The sequence below is a fragment of the Trachemys scripta genome, chromosome 4 (assembly GCF_013100865.1).
Source record: "Trachemys scripta elegans isolate TJP31775 chromosome 4, CAS_Tse_1.0, whole genome shotgun sequence".
NCBI lineage: Eukaryota > Metazoa > Chordata > Testudines > Emydidae > Trachemys > Trachemys scripta.
In genome coordinates, this window is record NC_048301.1 from 26,943,185 (window position 1) to 26,967,123 (window position 23,939).

The 23,939-nt window shown below is 35.1% G+C and overlaps 1 protein-coding gene across 2 annotated transcripts in view; it reads right to left on the bottom strand.

The window, feature by feature from the left end:
• Window positions 1–23,939, bottom strand: part of PAPOLA (poly(A) polymerase alpha) — an 81,635-nt gene that overhangs the window by 42,766 nt on the left and 14,930 nt on the right. For both annotated transcript variants that reach the window (XM_034768014.1, XM_034768013.1), the window contains exons 2-12: window positions 20,678–20,851; window positions 19,953–20,019; window positions 17,772–17,853; window positions 17,105–17,214; window positions 16,653–16,706; window positions 11,362–11,473; window positions 8,719–8,808; window positions 8,470–8,608; window positions 6,546–6,618; window positions 4,769–4,889; window positions 3,706–3,790 (exon numbers count right to left, since the gene is read on the bottom strand). In XM_034768014.1, the coding sequence (XP_034623905.1) occupies window positions 3,706–3,790; window positions 4,769–4,889; window positions 6,546–6,618; window positions 8,470–8,608; window positions 8,719–8,808; window positions 11,362–11,473; window positions 16,653–16,706; window positions 17,105–17,214; window positions 17,772–17,853; window positions 19,953–20,019; window positions 20,678–20,851 (1,107 nt within the window). The remainder of the gene's footprint in view (window positions 1–3,705; window positions 3,791–4,768; window positions 4,890–6,545; window positions 6,619–8,469; window positions 8,609–8,718; window positions 8,809–11,361; window positions 11,474–16,652; window positions 16,707–17,104; window positions 17,215–17,771; window positions 17,854–19,952; window positions 20,020–20,677; window positions 20,852–23,939) is intronic.

Consider the following 23,939-nt stretch of genomic DNA (forward strand, 5'->3'; position numbering starts at 1 on the left):
TAACCACTAATAAGCCGTTTAAATTCCACAGAACTAAAACACTACTTAGAAATGTGCAGCGTCAGTTACAGATAACTGATCCTTTTCGGAGTGCTATTCCATGAATTCAGCAATGTTATTGCACGAAAATTCATGCACCTGAAGCAGAAAATGAGGTTCTTTTAAATATTACTACTATGTTATCTGACTTTATACTGTTATGTAATTTTAATACCAACTCTTCTTAATGAGTACTAGATTTTTTAAATTGTTCTACTTGACACACCAACAGGATCTCTCACAATGGGAAATGAACCTTACTAGTAATAGATTTTTATAGTGAAGTGGACATATTTCCAGGTATTTAAAAACACTCAGTTTCCAGTGGTATGTTGGAAGCTGCTCTTTAAAGGCCTTTAAGAACAACTCTATGAAAACAGCTTGATAAATCTAAAATCCTTGACTGGTTAGAGAAGGATGCTTCATATTCTGATTATAAATCTCTTAAATAATTAAACCACAGTTACTGAAATCCAGATTTTAAATAAACTCAAGTCTATTAACAATCCTTGTTTAGACAGGGTCAGTGAACACAGGTTGGAATTGAGGAGGAGAAGGAAGGGAAAAATCAAGATAACCAGATTTTGTGATTAAGATAGGATTTTGTGTTGCATAGCAGGGTGAGAAATAATTTCGTCACAGGATATCTAGTATTTCCAGCTTTCCAGTGAGAAAGTATTAGTTTCTAGCCACTGGTGCTTCACAAAACATTGGACCTTAAAAATTGTCATGGGTCCTATGACTAATAGCAAGTAACATCTTATTGTAATTTTCAATCCCTGATATTCTTACATAATTCTTTTAACTTTACAATATCTTTGTTGCTTTACCATGATGTCAGAAGAAAATAATAATCCAGCTATTACAATAATTTTTTAGCAGTGTGACCACTACTGGGAAGTACAGTATATTCCTTTCAGAAACATTTGTGTTTTCTTCCATTATGCCTCTTCCTGAACAATTTTTTAAAAATCAAGACTACTGAATGAATATATCCATAATCACATAAAAAGCCAAAAGCCATACATCCTACTATGCCTCTTTTATTCAGAATGTTTTGGAAAAAATGTTGTAATGAACAATTGAGGGTACCCATCCGGACTTGCCTACTTTAAATAAGGTTTCTCCAAATCTAGGTTTAGTTATATTTAGTTAATAAATGTAAGTCCTATTATGTGCACAAGATACATTAATAAGTAAAGTACCCCTTTAAAGTTTTCTATATTTTTATTTACTACAACTGATATTGTTTACTGAAGTTTGTACAATGTGTTTAAAGTCATTGTATATGGAGAGTATTTTATTACCATACACTTTTTATTTCTAAACTCTAATATGGAAAGAGTCCGAACCATTTCACTTTGTCATGTAACTGCAGTCAGATGTTATACCATGCTGGTAACTTTTTTTGTTTGTTAATTTTTGTACAGGCACACAGTCCAGATGTGATGTTTTCTGTTGTCCCCTTAACATAGTTCACCCATCTAGAAAATGGAAACAGTAACAAGTGCAAACAGCCTGAGCTCTGGCCTCTTAAATTTGAAGCAAGTATTGTGAACTAGTCAGACAAATCAGACAATCTTTTCTATTTTGAAACCCCTGCAATTCAGGATATATAGTAACCCCCAAAGTTCTCTAGACCATTTGGAATTCACTTAAATTAAAAATTCATTTGGGAGAAATTAACTGTCTATTCTGCTGCTGACGTATTGTTTAGCAAGGCAATTCTCATTAATAGTGATACACGTATTTAAATTATGCATTTATGGGGTAAGAGTCAAACAGGTTTGAGAAATTATTTTAAAAGGTGAACTTCAAGGCAGGAACCATGTCATCTTGTGTCTTGTACAGCACCAAACATTTTTAAGTTTCAGCAATAAGAGGTTTGAACCGTACAAGGATAAAAACAAGGTTGAAAAAAAAATCTAGTTTTCAGATCAAAAGGTTTGGCCAAAGTAGCCCAAGTTTCTTATTATTATTGATAATGCATTTTTATTTAGAGTTATTAAAAGTGACTAATCAAAGTTTTAAAAGACCAATAAATCTCTTCTATACATTGTAATTATTACTTTCAAAGTCCTCCCAATTCTGAATATTAATAGGCTTCCATGTACCACTCCATAGTCAAGAAATTGGAAAGTCAGTCATTTTAAGTAGAACCTACAAAGCTTGTGCACTCACTGATTGCAGTGACTAGTCCATTGTAGTGCTGCTGTAATTACTGATGCTGGTGCACATGCCAGGATATAAAACTATATTAAATGGGTCTTATTTCAAGTGAACTCAGCCCTGTTAGCGTCTGTTACTTTCAAAACTGGGAGAGAGCATTTGACAAACTGGAAGGGCATGTACTTTCAGCCTTTTTAGAGGGTAGTGCTAACAACAGAGTGCAAACAAAAATTCACATTATAAAAAAATGAAATCACCTTAATGAAATCCATTAAAAAGTTTTCAAACTGAATCTCCAAGATACAACATAAAAGCTGTTCAGGTGTTTTAAAGCTTTTATCATGCAAAAGATACAGAAACAAAACACAGACACATTATGATGGTCATCAGTCTTTTTTTAATGGGGGAAAACTGTATATTTCAATCTTGTTTAGATTAATACATAACCACCCAAAACAGGAACAGAATTATAGAAAATATTTAATCTTAACTCCAAAAGTGGGTCTCCAACAAAACTGAGGGCAAATAAAATGTAGTCCATATATTTTAATAATTTGTATTTATTATAAATTACATTTTTTCAGCAAATCCAGTATACATTTAAACAAGCTTCTCCCCTACAACCACAACATACCAGTAGGAACCCTTAAAATGTCTGTTAGGCCTCAAGAACTCATTTCCTAGATTTCTCTTAAAAATAAATGTTTAAGGATAAAAATTCTGCACGTCTTTTCCCTAATGTAAAGGCATTACATGGCAGTTAGAAATAAACTAGCTGCAATAAGTATTAATATATTCTGAAGCCTTGATGAGCTTTATTTCTTACTGAGGAAAAAACTAGTAAAAACTTTAGTCCGTTGAGCTGCCAGATGTACTAAAGGATATATTGTATTATTAAAATTTATGTTGTTTACCCATTATGGTAAAAGAAATACACCTTTCTAGTGGAACAGTCTTAAATATCTACTTTACAGGGCTAATTTCCTCAAAAAAATATTTTGTTTGTGGGGAGGCAGACTTCATTTTACTTTACTTGATTTTGGGAATCTCTCTATCGACAATAGCAGCTCATTACCACCACTTAGAACATTTGAACAATTGGTCAAACTAACTTCTAACTCAAGTATCCTAGTTTTAACATACTAATTCTATAGCTCTCCAGTAACATTCTGCATATCTGATCATCATCTATCAGCGTGATTAATTATACTATGGAAAAGAAGAAAAGCAGTATAATCATGTTATTTAAGTTTCTTATCAAAAATTGAAGTAAGAGAGGCAAAACTGATCTCAAAATCAACCAGGAGAAATACCCTCCAACAAAACGGAGAACTTTCAGGGTTTTTTTATAAAGGATATAACACTTTAAAGGTTTCTAATGGAAGTGTTCAACCATACTTAATGCTACTGATGCAAGTGCCTGTCTATAAAGTACCATTAATTTTGTTTGTAAATGATAAAAACTTAAACATGTCTGCCATGCCATGAAATACATACTTGTACTTTTGAAAGAAGTTTGGAGCTTCAAAAAGTTTGGACCACTCTGCCTTACTCAGCAAAATTTCATCTGTGATAGCAAGACCTGAATTATAAAAACACATTTAAATCTTTTTCACACAGTTGATCCACACCAAGTATCCACAAAAACAGTCCATAAACTAAACAAAGGTTATTTCAAGTTAACTGCTAATTTGCTCTTTTTAATCCAATGGTCTTCTCTTCCAACAACCTTTGCTCCCAGTGATATTTTGTATGTATGGTCATCAGCTACTCAGTGTGTGTTGTTACAAATTTTCTTACAAGATTAATTGGACCAGACTATTGTATTGCAAAGCTCTTCTACACCACCAGAGAATTTTATTCTCTCCTGGTTCTTGTTCACTTTCTTGGAATAAGGCTGAACATGCCGCAGAGGAAATGTGCTAAACCCAGAAAGGAGAGGAAAAGGTTTTCCTTGTAGGGCTTAAATGCTCTTCAGGATGAGGGTTACGTGTTGCGACAGATGACTATTAGAAATGGGAGAGTGAGCACAACACCCTGATGAGAATTATCAGTATTTCCCCATGTGCATCAAGGCCTTGCCTGGCCAAGACTGTCTCAGTAAATGTCCTTTGACTGTCAGAAGGTTTAACTCAACTGAGGCAAGGTACCATTCTCCCAATTTTCTTAAAGAGCTAAGCATACTGCCTCTTTAGCACCACTAGCACCTGCCAGCAAAGATGACAGAATTGCACTGTAGTCTTCCACATGGTAATGCAGACAGTAAGACCCCTGAAACAGCTTAGAAAGAACCAATTGTCAGGCTATGATTCCCACTTACAGAGAATGCTACTTTCCAATTAATAATGATCAATTTCTGGAAGGAAGAAATAGGAATTTTTATAAATATTCTATTAAATTTCAAAGTTACAGACAAAATATGAAGCAAAGACAACTGACTGAATCAGCTGCTTTAGGAAGGATGCCTGTTGCCAACTAATTATTCCAAAACAATGTTGTGCCTATGATGGAATTATTTTAAAGTCTTTTGGAATATATAAGAGCATAAGATAATACTTACCTTGTTTAAACTCCTCAACCATGACCATCCGTGTAGAAACGGACACATTGTAGGTAGAGTTCTGCTGTGGGTATGCTGGTGTAATTATAGGCATAAGATGGTACCTATCACTGGGATTTACCTATATATAACAACAGCCAATCAGTTTTCTTCAAGCACACACAAAATAAAAAAATTTGGAATTCTCTCTTTGCTAAAATGAATCTTAAATGCCAACGTAACAAGTGAGATCTTAGTATACAAATTAGACTGAACAACTGTGCACAGAAGTTGAGAATACTCAAGGATAACATCTTGTCTGCATATTCCTACAGGTAAACTATATTGTGGAAGTTATTCCAGACTCAAATAGAACAGGGAAGATCATAAACTATCAGCATGCCTCACTGTTGATACTGGGTAGTTTTTAAAGCTAAAAACACCAACTGAAATAGATTAGTGGTGAATTTATTATTATTATTACTACATCTGCAATGGAAGCTGTGATCATACTGAAACACGGGTACCTCGTTACCACTTGAGCACCTTGGACACCTTCAGAGAAACAGCTGTCTTGAAACCCTTTGAAATATGATGTTTGATTTATACCTATAACACTACTGAAAATAAAGAGCCAGTCTAAGAGGAAAGGCTCTGTGCATCCTGAGGGAAGCAGCACTTGTGTTAATATATCCTTTGTTAAAAACCAGCACATGGGGAAATAAAAGAAGGAAACAGCAAAGACAAAACTACATTTAAATAATGTTAAGCTAGTGATCTTGTGTTTTGTCAGGTTGTAAATTTAAAGTTAAGGCTGAAACCCTGTCCTTAACTTACCCTGTTTTGTTTAGCTACTACAGCACATATGGTTCGTAACATCACACACTGACCTCAAACCCCTACAACAGGAACAATAGGGTGACTTAAGAACATTGTTTTAATCTTACTTTACATCACAACCCAGACGTTATTTAAATGTAGACTTTTGTCAAAGCAAGCAGAAAATATATTTAAAAACATAGGTCATGCAGTACAGCCTTCAAGCCTATTGTGCTCACACTGGTCCCCCCACTCTAAGATGAACCCTAAGAACATTTCACGATTGGTGAAATAGTACATCTCCCATTTGTCAATACCCCCTATTTACACCTTAAATAATAATAGTTTTAATTTTAGCATAGGATGTTATTCTGAGTCCTTGCATGTTTTTCATCTTTTAAAGTGAAAAATATAAATGATGGAGATGCTACGAAGTAGAGAGGTCAAAATTATGGTAACTGAAAGAAAGGCAAAGTTAGTTTTGTTTTGTTTTTTTAATATTTGTATTCCCCTTTGGTCCAAACCACAAAGGACATATTATTGCAAAATTTACAAGAAATACACTACAGCAGTTAAAACACAATTTTGAAAATAAGTTAATTAATCACCCAGAAAGTGAAATGTCATAAAGAAGTGTGATCAATGTTCTAACAAATTGCTTTAGTGTATCCATCTATTTATATAAAAATTGTACAGGGAGCATTTAGCAAGCATTTATTTAGATCACGTACTGCTGAAATTGGACAAGAAGTATAGTTACTGAGAAATCTGGAGTTTAAACGTAGTTTACAGAATGTAAACTCATTATGTTCTGCGCAATATAGAAGAATTATAGATGAAGTTACCAAAAAGAAAATGTAATATCCACACATTAAGTTCATTTATAATCTAAAAATAAAGTTTCCCTGGATTTCTTTAAGCAGTTGATTTTACTCTACTATACAGTGTAATTTATAGGGGGAAAAAATAATACACTAACCCTTGGGTCCCATACAGGCAAATTAAGATTGCATTCTTCTGGCTGTTTCAATAGCACTGGATTTGGCCATTCCCTGTTTAAAAAGATTGTAGCACTGAATAAGACTAATGGACATAATGACTTATTTTGTAAAACATACAATACGTTTGAATGTGATTCTTCTTCATTTTGCCCTCCTGGCACAGCATCAGATGACTTTTTTTCCCCTTGAAGTCAAGTCAGTCTACTGTCGGTTTTTAGTCGCTGAACTAGAGACTTTACATGGATTTATAACAATTTGCTCCAACACATCAGCACAAAGCACTTTCTGAGCCTCTTAATTAAGGGAATGAAAAAAACAAGTAGCTGTAAAGCAAACTTCTTTAAATTGCTCTTCAAATATACTCAGACTTTAAGTCAGAAGGGACCATCCTGATCATTTAGTCTGACCTCCTGAACATTGCAGGCCACAGAACCTTGAGCACTCTTGTAATAGACGCATAACCTCTGGCTGAATTACTGAAAGAATCACCTCTGAAAAGATGTACTACTAATTCTGTCTTCATGCTAGTTCTGTTCATCGACAATCTAGGGAAAAAACTATCAGTTGTGACTATGGTACATTGCTGTATGATTAATTATGAACTACATGCACTAAATTTAAAGGTTTTTCCATCCAGATTATTAAAGAAAAAGCATGCCGAATGAAACACTTTTTAAATGAAATGCAACACTTCTTCTCTTCAAGATGCCCTTAACCCTATAGAGCACCGCCAATTAAGAAGTACATTTAATAGTCTAATAGCCACCAATTAGGTTTTTTTTTTAAATTATTATAAAAATGACTATTACCTGCAATAGGGGTTCCTCAATATTTGTGCATTATGCTCTTTGGCAATGCACATGATTAACAGTTTTTAAAGTCCTCAGATAAAACTGGCAATGCATATACTTTGAGTTTACAATACCCTATAAACAGGGGGTTTCAACCAATCTGCTGAATCAGTATCATGTGACATGCGGTCAACAACTTGCTACTTAGAAATCAAACCCCTAAAAACACCAGGGCCATCAGACGCTATGAAGCCACTGGACTTTCAGATAAAGTGAACTGTAATAATGGTCTTCATGTTAGCAAGTTAAAGCAGACATGCTGAACTTAGTATCTAGTTGTCATTTTGTACAAGGATTTTAGAAAGTTTCCCTCAACATCTCTCACAAGGGAACATACAGCTTAGATACAATCCTTCAGGGAAATTGTAGCCAACTATTTTCTGTAAGTTACATGTTTTGCCAAATTTACTTTGCATTTTAATGAACAATCCCCTTGCACACTACCATCATTCCTTAATGTCTCAGAATATACAATAATTCTTGAACATTTTCATGCTCTTTTGGATTTAGGACTATGCAAGGGTCACATCTGAAAAGTGACAGAGGTCCTGAGTTACCACAAATATTTTAAAACCTTCCAGTTAAAAACCTGCAAAATTTTGTTTTGTGTTTGTGGTTTTTTTAAAAGGCTAAATACAGGCGAGTCATCTTACACTGGGGTTACGTTCCGCTGTCAGCGCGTAAAACGAAAATCGTGTATAGTCAAAATTACATTGAGTGTAATGGCGGGAGGAATCACCCGCACTACAGGTACAGTATTTAAATTGTTATTTTTCTTTTTTTGTTTTTGCTGACCGTGCAAAGCTGAATTCACACATGTTAAATGTGCATAAGATGAGACTCTCCTGTAGTAGTATGTCATATAACCTTTAACAAAAGGCTGTATTTTCTACCTCACCATATAACACAATTCACTAAAACAGAAGCAGCAATATACTTCGTAAACTGCCAACTTAACCTGATACCAGCTGAAGAAATGCCATAGAAACAAGACTAAAATTCAGTGTCTACAAACAATTTTATTTTAGTGTAATCTAAAATTAAAACATACCATTTAGAAAATACCAAGAAAAATTTATGTACAAGAGTTGATGCTATTGCATTTGGATAAAGCTGGCAAGTTCTTGCTACTAACATAGCCCAGGAAACACCACCAAGGAAACCTAGTATATTGGAATAGATGTTGTGGCCTGTTGATGCAGGGGGGAAAAGACAGAAGAAGAGAGTTAGTCATCATTATCATCATCAGTCACCACTGATAAGAATTTATTGAGAACCTGTTTTCTGAGACTAAACTTACGTTTTGCCCACAGTTTGATAGCTCTCAGTGTTAACCTGAAGTTGTCGATGTTTGGTACTAGATGTAAAATTTCATCGGTTACCCTGCAACCTGGCCAACAGAAAGCACCTGTTACCTCCAATGGTTAACAATAAAGAATCTGCCCTCACCCCACCTTCAAATCCACTAAAGATTAGCACAAGAAATTACGTTTCACACTTGGCTCACTTATATTTTGAATGTGAAAAGGGTGTTTGCTTTTAATACATTTTCATATGCTTTTTATTATGTTGTACAGCAGCAGCATTTGGGGGAAGAAAGGATAATTCATATAAGAGTTAGGGCTGTCAATCACAGATAACTCATGATTAATCACAGTTGTAATCTCACTTTTAAACAATAGAATACAACTGAAATTTATTAAATATTTTGATTTTTTTTTACATTTTCAAATATATTGATTTCAATTACAACCCAGAATACAAAGTGTACAGTGCTCACTTTATATTTTTATTTGCACTGTAAAAATGATAAACAAAAGAAATAGTGTTATTCAATTCACCTCATGCAAGTACTGTAGTGCAATCTCTTTATCATGAAAGTGCAACTTACAAATGTAGATTTCTTTTCCTTCCATAACTGCACTCAAAACCAAAACATTGTAAGATTTTAGAACCTATCAGTCTACTCATTCCTACTTCTCGTTCAGCCAATCGCTCAGACAAACAAGTTTGTTTGCATTTGCAGGAGATAATGCTGCCTGCTTCTTGTTCACAATGTCACCATAAAGTGAGAACAGGAGTTCGCATGGGAGTTCTGTAGCCGGCATTGCAAGATATTTACGTGCCAGATAAGCATGAAGGGACTTATGAATGTTTAGCGTATCTGGCACATATATACCTTGCAATGCCGCTACAGAACTCTATGCGAATGCCTGTTCTCACTTTATGGTGACATTGTGAACAAGAAGCAGGCAGCATTATCTCCTGCAAATGCAAACAAACTTGTTCGGCCAACCGCTCAGACAAACAAGAAATAGGACTGAGTGGACTTATAAGCTTTAAAGTTTTACATTGTTTTATTTTTGAATGCAGTTATTTTTTGTATATAATTCTAATTCAACTTTCATGATAAAGAGACTGTACTACAGTACTTGTATTAGGTGAATTGAAAAAATACTATTTTGATTTTTACAGTGAAAATATTTGTAATAAAAATATAAAGTGAGCACTGTACACTTTATATTCCGTGTTGTAACTGAAATCAATATCTTTAAAATGTTAAAAAAATCCAAAAAATATTTAAATTGTATTCTATTAACAGTGCGATTTATTGCATGATTAATTTTTTTAATTGCTTGACAGCCCTAATAAAAATTAAAACATACAAAAGGGAGGTACCTGCATAACAGCAGTATACAAACAACAGAAATATGAAGAGCAGAGATGTCGCACCCTGACTTCTTATAACTAGGGCCAGATTTTTAAGCAATTTCATTGCTATGGAATTTGACATAAAATTGGACTGCAGAATATAAACAATCATGTTGAAAAATTAAGCTTATAGCCCTCATGGTTGTGAAATCTTCCAAAACATGAACCACTGCAGTGGTGAATTTGCAAAGGAACAGCCTCAAACAACAGCTCTGAGAGATATAAACTATACATTAACTCAATGGAGTACCAACTCTGAAGCTCACAGATGCATTATAGTACTAACTTTAACTGCTTCACCAATTTTAGCAAAACTCCTCTAGTTAATGTATGGTGGCAACTATTGCTGTTAAACTCAGGGAGACAGCTACTTGGTGGGAGCCAGGAGTTCAAGGCGCCTTAACCAAGACATTTCACACAAGCAGAAGGCACAATGGTGCTGAAAATTTGAAGGCCAAATAAAATTGACTTTAATAGAACAAAGAATACTGTCCTGATTACATTTTTATTCCATATTTAACCTAATAAAATGCCTATTTTTTTAAATTTACTTGAAGCAGTCAGAAGTTCCAATTTGCCACAGAAACCAAAGAGCCCTCACTTCAGATTTTATGCCTATTTTGTGACAAAACATGTGACCCCGGCTACAGAATTGCAGCACTGTTGCATTATATAAAAATGCAATTTTCATCTACACTTACATTTTGATAAGTCAATGAAAATGCTTATTTCACACCTCAGAAGTTAGATCAACTATAAAAACTTTGCCAAATTTATTGAGGGTCTGACAGGACCTGGCAAGTAATCCTGGTATTAGGTAGGCCTCAAATCAGTAGTGTTTTGACATTCCTAATTTGCCATAGAAGAGACTGCTATATCTCTCTCTCTCTCTCTATATATATATATTTATTTCATGAATAAGTAGCTTGTGTGCTAGGTGAGACCTCCACAACCAACCCAATTTGAAGTTTCTAGTCTTCAATATTTAATACATGATTTGACAAGAAGGCATAAGAATCTAACAGAAAGAACAGCCAATTTTTCAAAATGCCATATCATAGTATTGGCTTGCACAAGTTACTTTAAATCTAGGCAAGTTGAGCCACCATGAGTTCACTTAAACTTTGCAACTCAACTACATACTTATTGTACTGCCTCTCTCCCCCACCCCCCATTAGACACTAACTTGACAGAGAAACTGATACTTAAAAATCCAAAGTTTTATACATACCGTTAAGACTTCGTATGCATCTAATGTCTAAATTTTTAAGTAGGCTATCATCTCGAAGGTCCAAATCCTCAGGAATAGTCTGCAGTGCTAATCTTGCAAACAAAATATCAATCTAAAAAAAAAACAAAAAAAACAAAAAAAACCACAAATTTACTTTTAACCCTCAATCAAGTTATTTAGTGCATTATTTTAATCAAGTTTTCTATCATGACAAAAAAGCACTTATTCCCTTTAGGGTAACTAATCTCTTTCCACAAACTAAATGGCCTAAGCCTGAAGTGTTAAAGAAATGCTCCCAGCATCCGCCCTGCTTCCTATGATATTACCTCTAAGTCGACTCTAGGATGCAAGAAACGACCCAATTCATCTAACCTGAGGTTGAATAGGGAAACCAGTCTGAGACAATTTTCCTTGCAAATATCATTGAATTGCAGAAAAGTAGTAAATAATTTGCCTGGCACTGAACTTGCTGAAGCTTACATGTTACTAATTAAGACTATTGATTTGTCATGGCCATGTCCTGTGACTTTTAAACTTTTTTTGTTTGTTTAAACAGAAAAAAAGTCACGGTCTGAAATCCTGGCAAACCATCAAATGGGTAAGTGCTCTGCATGGTTTGTTTAAAAAGACACGAATTTGGCACTATTATGTATACAGTGTAGTGACACAGTTTAAACACACTGAAAATATGTAAGTATTATTAATGGTTTTGAACAGTTTTTAGTGTAAAATGAAAGATTTTACTTCCCCCCACTTTTAAAACACTTATTCATCAGGGCATCATGAATTTTCTTTTTAAAAAGGAATGACTTCTGCATATTTTCCATAAGTTTCTCCCTTTTTTGCCATAAAAAGCATCATTATTAATCGTAACTTCCAGATGGCAACTGGATCCAAAAGGGCAGACCTCTGCAATCACATGCAATCAGAACCAGAGTATACGTATATATGCCTCTAAGTGTTATATAGAACAAATATCATTCGCTGATGTTTACAAGGCAACTAAGGAGGGAGGAAAGTTTGCATTTCCAACCTCAGATTGGATGAGCCAAGTCAACACAACAAGGATTTAAACATAGACCAGAAGCGCATCTCTGACACATCAAGTTTCACCTGCCCAGACTGTGCTTTTAATTCTTCCATGCTGTCTGACAATAAGTTTATTCTGGCTGGTAAAAAGGTTCAGTCCTCCTAGGAGCATCACACAGAGCCAAGGAAAGAATAGAAAGCCAAAGACATTCAGTGACAGCAGCTTCAAAACATCTACAACAAGTTCTGGCCGCAATAAATGAATTATGAAACAGGAAAAAAGATAAAGTAGACCTTAGTCTATCACGCATAGGCTGACAAAGGACATTTCCTATATATTCTGAAGAATGTGCTTTAAAAATAAATTCTCAATATACGAAGCTGAAAATTTAAAACTCTGCTCGTCCCTGGTGGCTGGAATTTCAGTGTACTGTGCTAAAAGTATCAGCTTCGATTAAGCTGCGAATTCTGCTTTCAAACTAACAACTTCAAAATGCAGTTTCACACTGAGCCTGGAAGTTGACATGGAAGCTGAACATAGATTTTTTTAAAAAGACTGAACAAAAATCTCTCTCAAATAAAATATTAAAGGATAGATGAAGTTAATATAGTAAGAGACAGTATTTTTACAAGTACCAGCCTACAGTTTTCATCTCCGTGAATGAAAAGTCGGAAGTGAGGAAGACCCCTTTTATTTTATTTCACTGGAAAAGATCTCAACATAAAAGGCAAGATGTAAGAGGAAACAAGTGTGACAAGGAAGACCAGTGGCCCCACTGGCATTAGGGACAGCAGACTAAAGCACACTTTCACCATATCCGAGACTGTATTTTCTCTTTTTTTCCTTAGGGAGGAAGATTCGCTCAGCACCTAGAGCATGGGAGTTCCACTTCCTCCTGTCCTTATGCCTCAGGATATAGAGGAAAACCAAAGCCTCCTGGTATTCTGGATACAACAGATCTGATGAAGGCCTGGCAACAGACACACACAAAATCTTCTTTGACATTTTCAGAACTAAAAATACTTGCAGCACTAGATGGATGATACTGGCAGATTCAGAAGGCAGCATGTGTAGACTCTCCAGCACTTACACCAGGGGTTCTCAAACTGGGGGTCGGAACCCCACAGGGGGTTGCAAGGTTATTGCAAGGAGGGTCGCAAGCTATCCGTCTACACCCCAAACCCCGTTTTGCCTCCAGCATTTATAATGGTGTTAAATATATAAACAAGTGTTATTAATTTATAAGGGGGGGAGGGGTCGCACTCAGAGGCTTGCTATGTGAAAAGGGTCACCAGTACAAGACTCTGAGAACCACTGACTTACACTTACATGAAATGCCTCTGAAGTAGGATATTATGGAGCCCTTGAAACGGACCAGGACACTGCTGATCTGAGCACCAACTTTTTTGATCTGCCTTTTTGGGCCTTGCACTGATGCCAAGCCCTTTCCCTTCAAGAAGAAAGTCTGGGGGTAGTTCTGTCTATTCTTCCATGTCTAGGATGTGAATGACAGACACTAGTAGTATTGGTATGTTGAATAACTCTCCCCAAGATAGACTGAGCACCAACTCTATGACATGGTACCCAGACAAAAGCTGAGAATGGACCCAGACAAAAACTACATTAATGGTTATCCAAAGTACTATAATTAAATTATTAAGGGCTAATCTACATAGAAGTGCTACAGTGGTGCAGCTTCACCACTATAGCATGTCTGGTGAAGACACACTCTGCTGATGGGATACAGCTCTCTCCAAGAGGTGGCAGCTACGTCGGAAGGACATAGCACTGTCCACACCGGTGCTTAGGTTGGTGTAACTTATGCTGCTCAGGGAGATGGCTTATTCACATCCCTGAATGACATAAGTTATACTGACATAGCACTGTAGTATAGACAACCCCCACAATTATCTAACACATAAAAGGAAGGTTAAGGGTTTTAACCATGCATCAAGGATCCTGCAGAGAGAGCTAGTTGTGGAAAAAACTGAGTTGGCTGGGGGAACTGCATGTCCCTTATATAACCACAGTCCTGTAAGTGTGCCACTACAAGTTTGTGTGTCTGTGGCATCCAAACACTACTCTTGTAGAAGCTTCTCAAGTCTTGTGGTGCCCAGGGTATATAACTGAAAATGGAAAAAATACAGAAGCCACCTTGTTAGTGTTACATGACTGTAATTCTTCATTACTCATTTTTAAAATAAATCTCAAGTGCAGTTACAAGTGGACACAAACTGTTTTAAATTATTCTGATACTGTGACAAAGGAGCTATGGTCTAAGTTTATTTTTTTGGAGAAAGGAAATTAATAGGAAAATTAAAAATGGGTCACATATCTCAGCTATCTGTGCCCAGCAGAGATAGACACGTGGTGTTGCATATATGCTACTAATTCAGACAATGGTGCTTGTGTCTTGCTGACCTTTGACTACCATAGAGGCATGAAATCCCTGCTGGGAGTGGGAGGTCAAATTAATGGGGAATTTTTTCAGAGATGGTGACATAGGACAGAACATAGAGCAGTCAAACCACATGTGGTACTGTCAAACCAGACACTATGAGAGAAGCACCTATGCAAAAAGTTCCAAGACTAAAACCATTTGCCATGCTACCGGCACAAAACTCTAGAGAGGCTTGGAGATGTTGCGTCAATTGTGTAGGCTTTACCTCTTTAGGTATTAATGGAAAATGAAACAAGTCAGACTAATCCAGAGGCAAGCTAAATTGTGGTCAGGAACACAATTCCTGGGAGGAGGGATAGCTCAGTGGTTTGAGCATTGGCTTGCTAAACCCAGGGTTGTAAGTTCAATCCTTGAGGGGGCCACTTAGAGATCTGGGGAAAGTCAGTACTTGGTCCTGCTAGTGAAGGCAGGGGGCTGGACTCAATGACCTTTCAAGGCCCCTTCCAGTTCTAGGAAATGGGATATCTCCATTAATTTTTATTTATTTAAATATAACACCTTTCTACAGAGACTCATGCTGTCGAGCATTTGTCAAGGAAAACGCAAATAAAAGAGGCTGGGAAGGAGAAAGAGAAATAACCCAATCCCTCACCCACAGTCCAAACCAAAATAGCATCTGTAAAGAAATACAGAAGCCAGAGTCAACAGCAGGAATGTCAATACCAGTACCCCAACCTGCAGCAGCTATTGGGATCTCTGACTCACAACCCCAACTCTCAATACATAAGAGACCGGGAAAGGGAGAGGAATTTTCTCCGTGGAGGAAATCACTCTCTTCCTGTTCTCATAACAAGAGGTAGGAGACAGACCTGACTAGAAGGAATACAGGATGAAGAAGCATAACTCAGAGCTAAACCTGGGGGAGGAGTTGTGATTCAAAAGAGCAAAAGATGAGAGAGTATTCCCATGCAAAGAATTCTGAACCTCCTAAACTACCTGCCAATGGATAACCTAACCCAGTCAAAGGGATTTGATAAGAGATCTCTGGAGGCACAGAGTTGGCATATTATCAACAAAGGAAACTAATGGATTGATAGGTGGTCAGAGAGACTACTTTTAAGAGATGTAAACCACTCACTTCTGTTTTTTTAGTAACTAAGCTGAAAATACCATACCTAAAATGTAAATCTAGATATAAATCTAGCAAACTATCTTTTACTATTTTCTCTGTTTTTAATAAATCTTATCTTGAGTTCAATTGCTCGTGTCCATACAACATCCCCTAACAAAAAAAAAAAAAAAAGTCCTGTAATTTGTAAGGAATGGTGCTGAAAGGCAATGAATTTCTGGAAACCCCCACCATCTCTGTTAAGAGGCCTAGAAAAAGGCAACCACCACTTGCAAAAAGTTGTGTTTCATTGAAATAGGTAAGCAGAAAGGGAGAAGCTAAAAGACCAAGGCGAAGACAGAAGTTGGCAGTGTTGTCAGTCAGAGATGTTAACTGGAGTTTGAAAATATTCGGACCAAAAGGATCACCTTGTTCTCTTTTAGCAACAGATTTAATTTTTGAAGTAATTTTGAGTTTGAAGACTGGACAATTAGGTGTTAATTTTTGTTAGAACTAGTTAAAAAAAAAAACGTAAGAATTTGTCATTGACTTGCAGACAAAAAGTACTCTATTAGTACTAATACTTGCAACATTCAAAAGACAGCCTTGTGTGATCAGCAGTTCACACAAGCAGTCCCCTTGACATATACCTCTAATAGGAATTACACACATCATGGGGAACCCTAGATGTGTTAATGTTTTGATTATGATTATAGTAAAATAAGACTCAAAGACAGCTGGCTAAACCTTACCTCTATCCCATCAAAACACAGTTTGATAACTGGGACAAACGCCTCTTCAACAGCCTGGAAAAATAAAATGTTCAGTATTATTTTCGACATGGAAAAGAGTATCCACAAATAACACAATGACAAATTTAAATGATTACTACGACATTAGAATTTATATTGACATTTCTTCTCCTTCAGACTCAAAATGATTGCAATAATTAGAAGTAACTGACATAAATCTTAATACACAGTAGAAGTTAGACGCTACCATTTTATTAGATAAGTTACAGTTATTTTCAGTTTATGTCAACTAAAACCGTGGTGTGAATCCTGTGGGATTTGACTGCAGTCTTTCCTACTCTTAACAGATGTAAACCACTTTTGCCTTACTTATTTATTCTGTACTTTTTCTGTTCACTAATTTTACATCATCATTTGTGTCCTAACAACTCTTTGGTAGAGGACCAACATACCCTTAAGTCTTTTACTTCTTCCTGTAGTTTCAGTTTTTCATAAAATGAGGTGAAAAAGTCACTCCTGTCAACATGCCTTGGTGCAACACACAATGCATCAATATCAGCTCCTAAAACACATGTTCATAAACACCATGAGGCTACAGACACTATACAAATACACAGAGAATACCAGCAATAGCCTACAACATAACATTCTATCAACAAAGGAAAATGCAATAGTCATCCTTCATACAGCTATAATCTAAGTAGAATATATTTCAAGATGTGCTCCAAAAGTAACAATTAATGTGTCTTTACAACCACTGGACATATTGAAAATACCTACATCTCTCTCTTTGGTAAGGGAGGTTTGCAACAATTTTCAGTAACTGTACATTAAAGTCCTGAGAATCCAGATATACCCATTCCTCATATAATTTTTTTGTATGTATCTCTTTGTGACTTAGACCTTCTACCTCCCAGACCTTGAACAGAAAGGATTCCAGGATCTTACTTTGAACTGACTCTCCCTCCTTAAGGCATCAAATGAAATCATATACTTACCATGGCCACATGATACTTCAAAGCCAACGTAACTTTTCTAATGTCTTACATGTGACATTTTATAAATACTTCATTAGGTCAGATATATAATTTTTTTCATAAGCAGCAAGGTAAATTTTACCTTTTGTGTGCACCCCTAGTCGGTAGGATCCAAACGTAAAAATTTTTCCTCCAACATTTTCTATTACAGATTGTGGAAGATTCTAATGGAGCAAATATACAACTAGTTATTTTATAAGCAAAGTACATTCAGACAATGGACAACAGTTACAAGAGAAAACATAACCATGCAAACAAAAGTAATTCAGAAAATAGATGTTAAATTGCATATATTAAAGCTTATTCCTGTTATGATAGTTGGTTCTAATTTTAAATAAATACACCAATCGCCAGAAGTTATCCAATTATCAATGCTAGGTCACAATAATGAAATTTGGTGGCAGACAGGAGGTAATAATTTGATACTCAGGAACTATGTATATAACGTGACAAATATATACTATAGTGCTAGAAATTCGATGACACTAGTTGTAACCATTCTATTACTTGGGATTTAACAGTCAAAAGACGGTTTGTGGACACAGTGTTCTGCTTAAGCTTGCTGTAGTAACATTTAGCACATCTGAGACAGACAGGAACTTAGTCTATTGCATAAAAACTAAGGTGTATCTGATCTAGTATGCATTAACCATGAATTATGTTTACAACATTACACAGTTATTTCTTTCAACTGTGATTTACTTCTAAGAAACTTACTAAATATAAATGTATCCAGGACAAAAATCAACAAGATGGGAAAGTATAGTATTTAAAACTACCAACCTAAGCCCCACTTGCCAATTTTCGTTTTACATTCATTTTTCACTTTTATTTTAAGGGTTTTCCTCTTCTATTTAATGTTTGAGTACACATTCACACAAAGAAAACCAACTATACAGAGAAAACAGTAAAATCAATTACACACAAAGTAAGTTGAAAAAAGGCTTTTAGTTATAGTCATCTTTGGTCTTAAATATATTACATAAAAATTCACAGAGAAATGTGATTTTCAAGTTCATATCTCTAAGAACTAGAAAATGAGAGTGGCTTAAAAAGTATGGCCTGACAATTCCAAAGAGCGTTGTAAAAAAAATTTTAAAAGCCATTACTGCACTAAGAAAGTAACAATGAAAATAGTAATTAGGTGCCAATTTAAATAAGTTCCTATGAAGTTTAACTCTTCAGAAAAGTTAAAATAGTTCAATGTAAAACAATAAGATCTTATATTTTGCTCTATCACATAATATATTTATCCCAAAAAGAACAGGAGTACTTGTGGCACCTTAGAGACTAACAAATTTATTTGAGCATAAGCTTTCGTGGGCTACAGCCCACTTCTTCGGATGCATAGAATGGAACATATATTGAGGAGATATATATACACACATACAGAGAGCATGAAAAAATGGGAGTTGCCTTACCAACTCTGAGAGGCCAATTAAGTAAGAGAAAAAATATGATACGCAAACTAGATACAGTCAACTAAGGCTTGAATAGAGACTGGGAATGACTGAGCCATTACAAACATTGAATCTATCTCCCCTTGTAAGTATTCTCACACTTCTTATCAAACTGTCTGTACTGGGCTATCACTTCAAAAGTTTTTTCCTCTTACTTAATTGGCCTCTCAGAGTTGGTAAGACAACTCCCACCTTTTCATGCTCTCTGTATGTGTGTGTGTGTGTGTGTGTGTATCCTCAAAATACGTTCCATTCTATGCATCCAAGAAGTGGGCTGTAGGCCACGAAAGCTTATGCTCAAATAAATTTGCTAGTCTCTAAGGTGCCACAAGTACTCCTGTTCTTTTTGCAAATACAGACTAACACGGCTGCTACTCTGAAATCTGTATTTATCTCAGTCTCAAAAGAACTTTATTACTCCCTACCACCAGTTCAAATGATCAGATAAAACTGTTGATAATTTTAAGCATGAAGTTAAAATCCAGTTTTTAATAAGAATGTAATAAATTCCAATTCCACTTGAGTAAATGAATAGCTGCCCCCTCCGATCTGAAAATTAAGCAGCAGCTAAAAATAAAATGTCTCAACATCCATTAACACAGAAGTTTCAGTCTTGCACACCTATCTAGTAAGTGTTTACTAGAAGTGAAATCAAGAACATTAATCTTACTTTTATTTTCTAGTGAGATACGACTCAACAGATTAAGTGAAATACATCTCTTGAACTAGGAATACATGCTGGAATTATCTTGTATGCAAGAAATTTTAATACAAGTAACTCTACAAGGAAAATACATCCATACCTTGATTTCACTGATTTCCTGTATCCATTCCTTTACCAGATTATTTAACTTCCCCAAAATTAGAATCCTGTTGATACAACATCAGAATTCACAAATAAAATTATAGAAAACTAATGAGCTTTACTAAGAGTTTGATCACCGTTACATAAAAAGGTAAATAAATAGAGTACACTGGAAGTTAATAGCAGATCTTATCTGTTTTAATACAACTACAGAAATGAATACAGTCTTCAAATATTTCCACTTTTTTTTACTCTAGTTGAATAAACAAATATTTCAGTTATTTGAACCAATAAGGGCTCTTTGGGATACACATATGCATGAACTGTACACACATTTTTAAGTGTGTGCATACCAAAGATGTGAACTTTCTATCATTTGCTCAGGTTCACATGTTTCCTGCAGTAATGAACAGTAGAAAGACGCAAGTTTCAGAAAGTTTTAACAGGAAAACTATAGAGGAAAGTAAATGGGACTAATACTAGAAGAGGGAATACATAAACTTACACTTCCAAATACAAAGACTAGCTTTAACTTAGGGACACTAAAAAACTGTTAGAGCTCTGCATTCTGAGGGATTTTTCACTCATTCCTACTGTTGAGAAGAAAGACTCCAGACTCTGTCAATAATGTTGTTAATTTTGAAAACTAAATTTAAATATGATTTTTCATTTCACTGAAATACACTTTAACATTAGAAAGCAAGTATTGTAACATTCACTCACCTGCGCTGCAGTTCCTCCTCTTCTTCAAACACACCGAAGGGCTTTAGGGTATCAATTAATTTCTGGGTAAGTATACAGTCAATCTCCTTGGGGGCAGCCAAACTGATAGGTGAGGTAATGCCATAATGCTTCTGTAGTTGCTGTGTTTGTTGTGATCCCTGGTTTGTAACTGGACTAGAAGATAATTAGATAAAATTACTGTCAGAAACATGACAATTTCTTTTTTCTTTCATCATCGAATAATCAACACAAAGACAGATCAAGGAAAAATCAGGATAAATCTTATTTGCAGCTATTAGACCCCATAACCAGATTAAGTTGTCACTTTAAGGTGAGTTTATGTAATAATTTTAATCTACTCTTGATCAAGAAGGGAATATTACTGTGAAAAGTTACTATAAAAGGTCACCTTACTCAGATCTGTTCCCTAAATACTTTACGTTTAAAGTACTTTTGAAATCAGCATCAACTAGTTGTAAACCAATGTACATGTCCACCAGTATAATTAAATTGATTTTAAAACAACTGTAATTAAACCAGTGCAATTTGTGTGCATGGACAAGGCCTCAATGATAAGAATGAGAGAACTTTGCCATCAGGAACAGTTTTAAGATAGACAAATAAGGGCAAATATGGTCGACAATATACTTCAGAATCGGGGAAAAAAAATACAACTTCAAAAGAATTCTACAAAACAAAATCAAGAACCAATTAATTAAATTTGAGCTGATTATGTAGAACAGTTTATTATTATTTTAAAAGAAGATCAAGTTTTATTACATAATACAGAAATTGTTTGGTAATTGGCCTATAAAGAAAATCCTGAAATATATAACCATCCTTGAGCGCAGATGACTGAAGTTCCTTAAAAACAATAGTCACTCAGATTAAAATTAGTGAACAGAATTAATATTTTTGACCCAAAACTGTCATATCTAAAGAACAGAACAATGAGCAGTGAAAAGATGTTTTGACTAAAAGATTATTCTTAGGAACATATATGAGCAACAGGGTGGATAAAAATCAATCATTTAATAAAAAAAATCCATTTTTAAAATTTCAATCAGATTTTTTTGATAAAATGCTTTTTCAGGAAAAAACCTATCTAAAGATAGTTTTAATTAAGATATCTTTGAGCTATAATGTATCTCATCATGGAATAGGGATTATAAATTCTAATTCTATAGTATGAGACAATATATTCATGTAATGTTTAAGAAAAGTTTTGTAAATGAGTTCCAATAGTTCATGGATTAGGGAGCCAATCTTATGGAGTTCCAAGGGCTTCTGGAAAGATTCACCTAAATAATCTATACATCTACCCAATCGGACTCAGTGCTCAGTCTAGAAGATACCACCAGAGATGCTTAGTTTTGCAGTTCTCAAACTATGGATTTGTGTCTCCAGAGATAACATGCTTGTTAACAGCAATAGAGAGATAGAGACAGACCTCAACCCTATTGTCCCTCTGCAAATTTGTGTGCACAGAGTCAATCCCTTACCTCTCTCAAAGTGCAAAGTTTCAAAAAGTTCAATGAATAGAAGATTGTTGGAGGCGGAATAGAACTGGACAAGGAGAAGAAGTCTGGAGATAAACGTGAGAAGGGAGGGACAGATAGTAGAAACAAAAGTGAAACTGTTTGAGCAGCATATTCCTGAAGTTTTGAGGTCTTTCTGAGTGTAGCATTCATTGATTTGAGATCTACCATACCATTCTTTCACTAGAAGGGAAAATCTATAATTGCAGCAGACCATTAAAGAGACTCAGTTTGGGAATAAGAATCATTCAAGAAATATATGTTTGCTGATGATGTTTTAAAGAAATTCACACAGTGAACTGGTGGAAATCACTTAAGCACTTGGATTCAGAGACTGTTGAAGTGATAATCTCACTTTTAACAGCAGTAGCTTCTTCTGCCAGTGTAGAACGAATATTTTCTTCCTTTGGATTAATTCATTCCAAATTAAGAAATCGTTTGGGACCTGGAAAAGCAGGAAAGCTTGTTTTTTTTTTTTTTTCCAAATTATGAACAAACAGGAAAATGAAGGTGAAGATGACTGAGTTAGCTGCAGAACCCAATATTTTAAGTTTCTCATGTTGACCTAGCTGACAGTCGATTTTAATTTTGGGTTGTTTTTTTTTTTTTAATATTTCATTTAACTACTTTAAACAATTTTACCAAAAACAAATCTGATTTAAAAAAACTTGAATGTTTAACTAAATTAAAAAATTAATATGCTTGTTTTGTTAAAATATATGTTTGCTGTTGAAGAAAAAAATCCAGAATACACAATGTTGTTATTTTAGTTAAATAAAACAATTTAAATGTCTGTCTGGTGATGTTCTCCTCATAATACAGCATGGCAAGAAAATCCTCTAATATTAATGATTAACCTGCTGAATTGGAGATAGTTCACGTCCAACTGACTTCATAAATATCTTCTTCAATTACCTTTGGTGACAATCATTCATTTCCTGATATAGCTGTAAAACTAATCTGAAAATTTTTCAAAATAAATCACTGTTTAAAAATGTATAGTGTGTACCTTCTAAAAATGAAACCTACATCTATCTCTGAGTTGTCTGCGGATACAGACTAACACGGCTGTTACTCTGAAACCTGAGTTGTGAAGAATATGTATTAAGGTTATAACAAGAATGCACTTTTACATAGAAATCCATGATTGAATTGAGTCTTCCTGACTAGTTATTTAAATCACGATTTAAATCAAATACACCCTGATAAGCAAGACAAACAGCAGCTCAACAACAGACTTCAGGGACTCTTATTTAGAAGCCACAAAGTTGACAGGCTACAAGAGGTAAACTAATATTTTTGTTAAGTATTTAGCCATCAAATTTCTCTGGATCTGATTAACTTCTTCTGGCTTATATTACAGCAAAATTGACAGCATCCACTAAAGTTAAGTTGCAATATGTTTTCCCTTACAGCCCAGCCCCCATGTTCCCTCCTTTTCCAATTGCTCATAACTTGAGAAATGAACGTTTGCACTGAAAGTTTTCCATGGTTCACTTCAGCACAAGTTAATTTTTGAAACAGTAAGCCAAATGTTTGAGAAATGTTGTTATACAGGTAGAACTCAAACAGCTTCATCAAATGTTTTACACATGCATAACCAGACAACGACCACAAGTTTGATCAAAATTGATTTGTACAGATCTCACTGAAATCTAAGAAAGAAGCCCACCTTGAAGGAAATTGTGGTTTTGAAATTATGAGCATCGAAAGTTTACTCACAT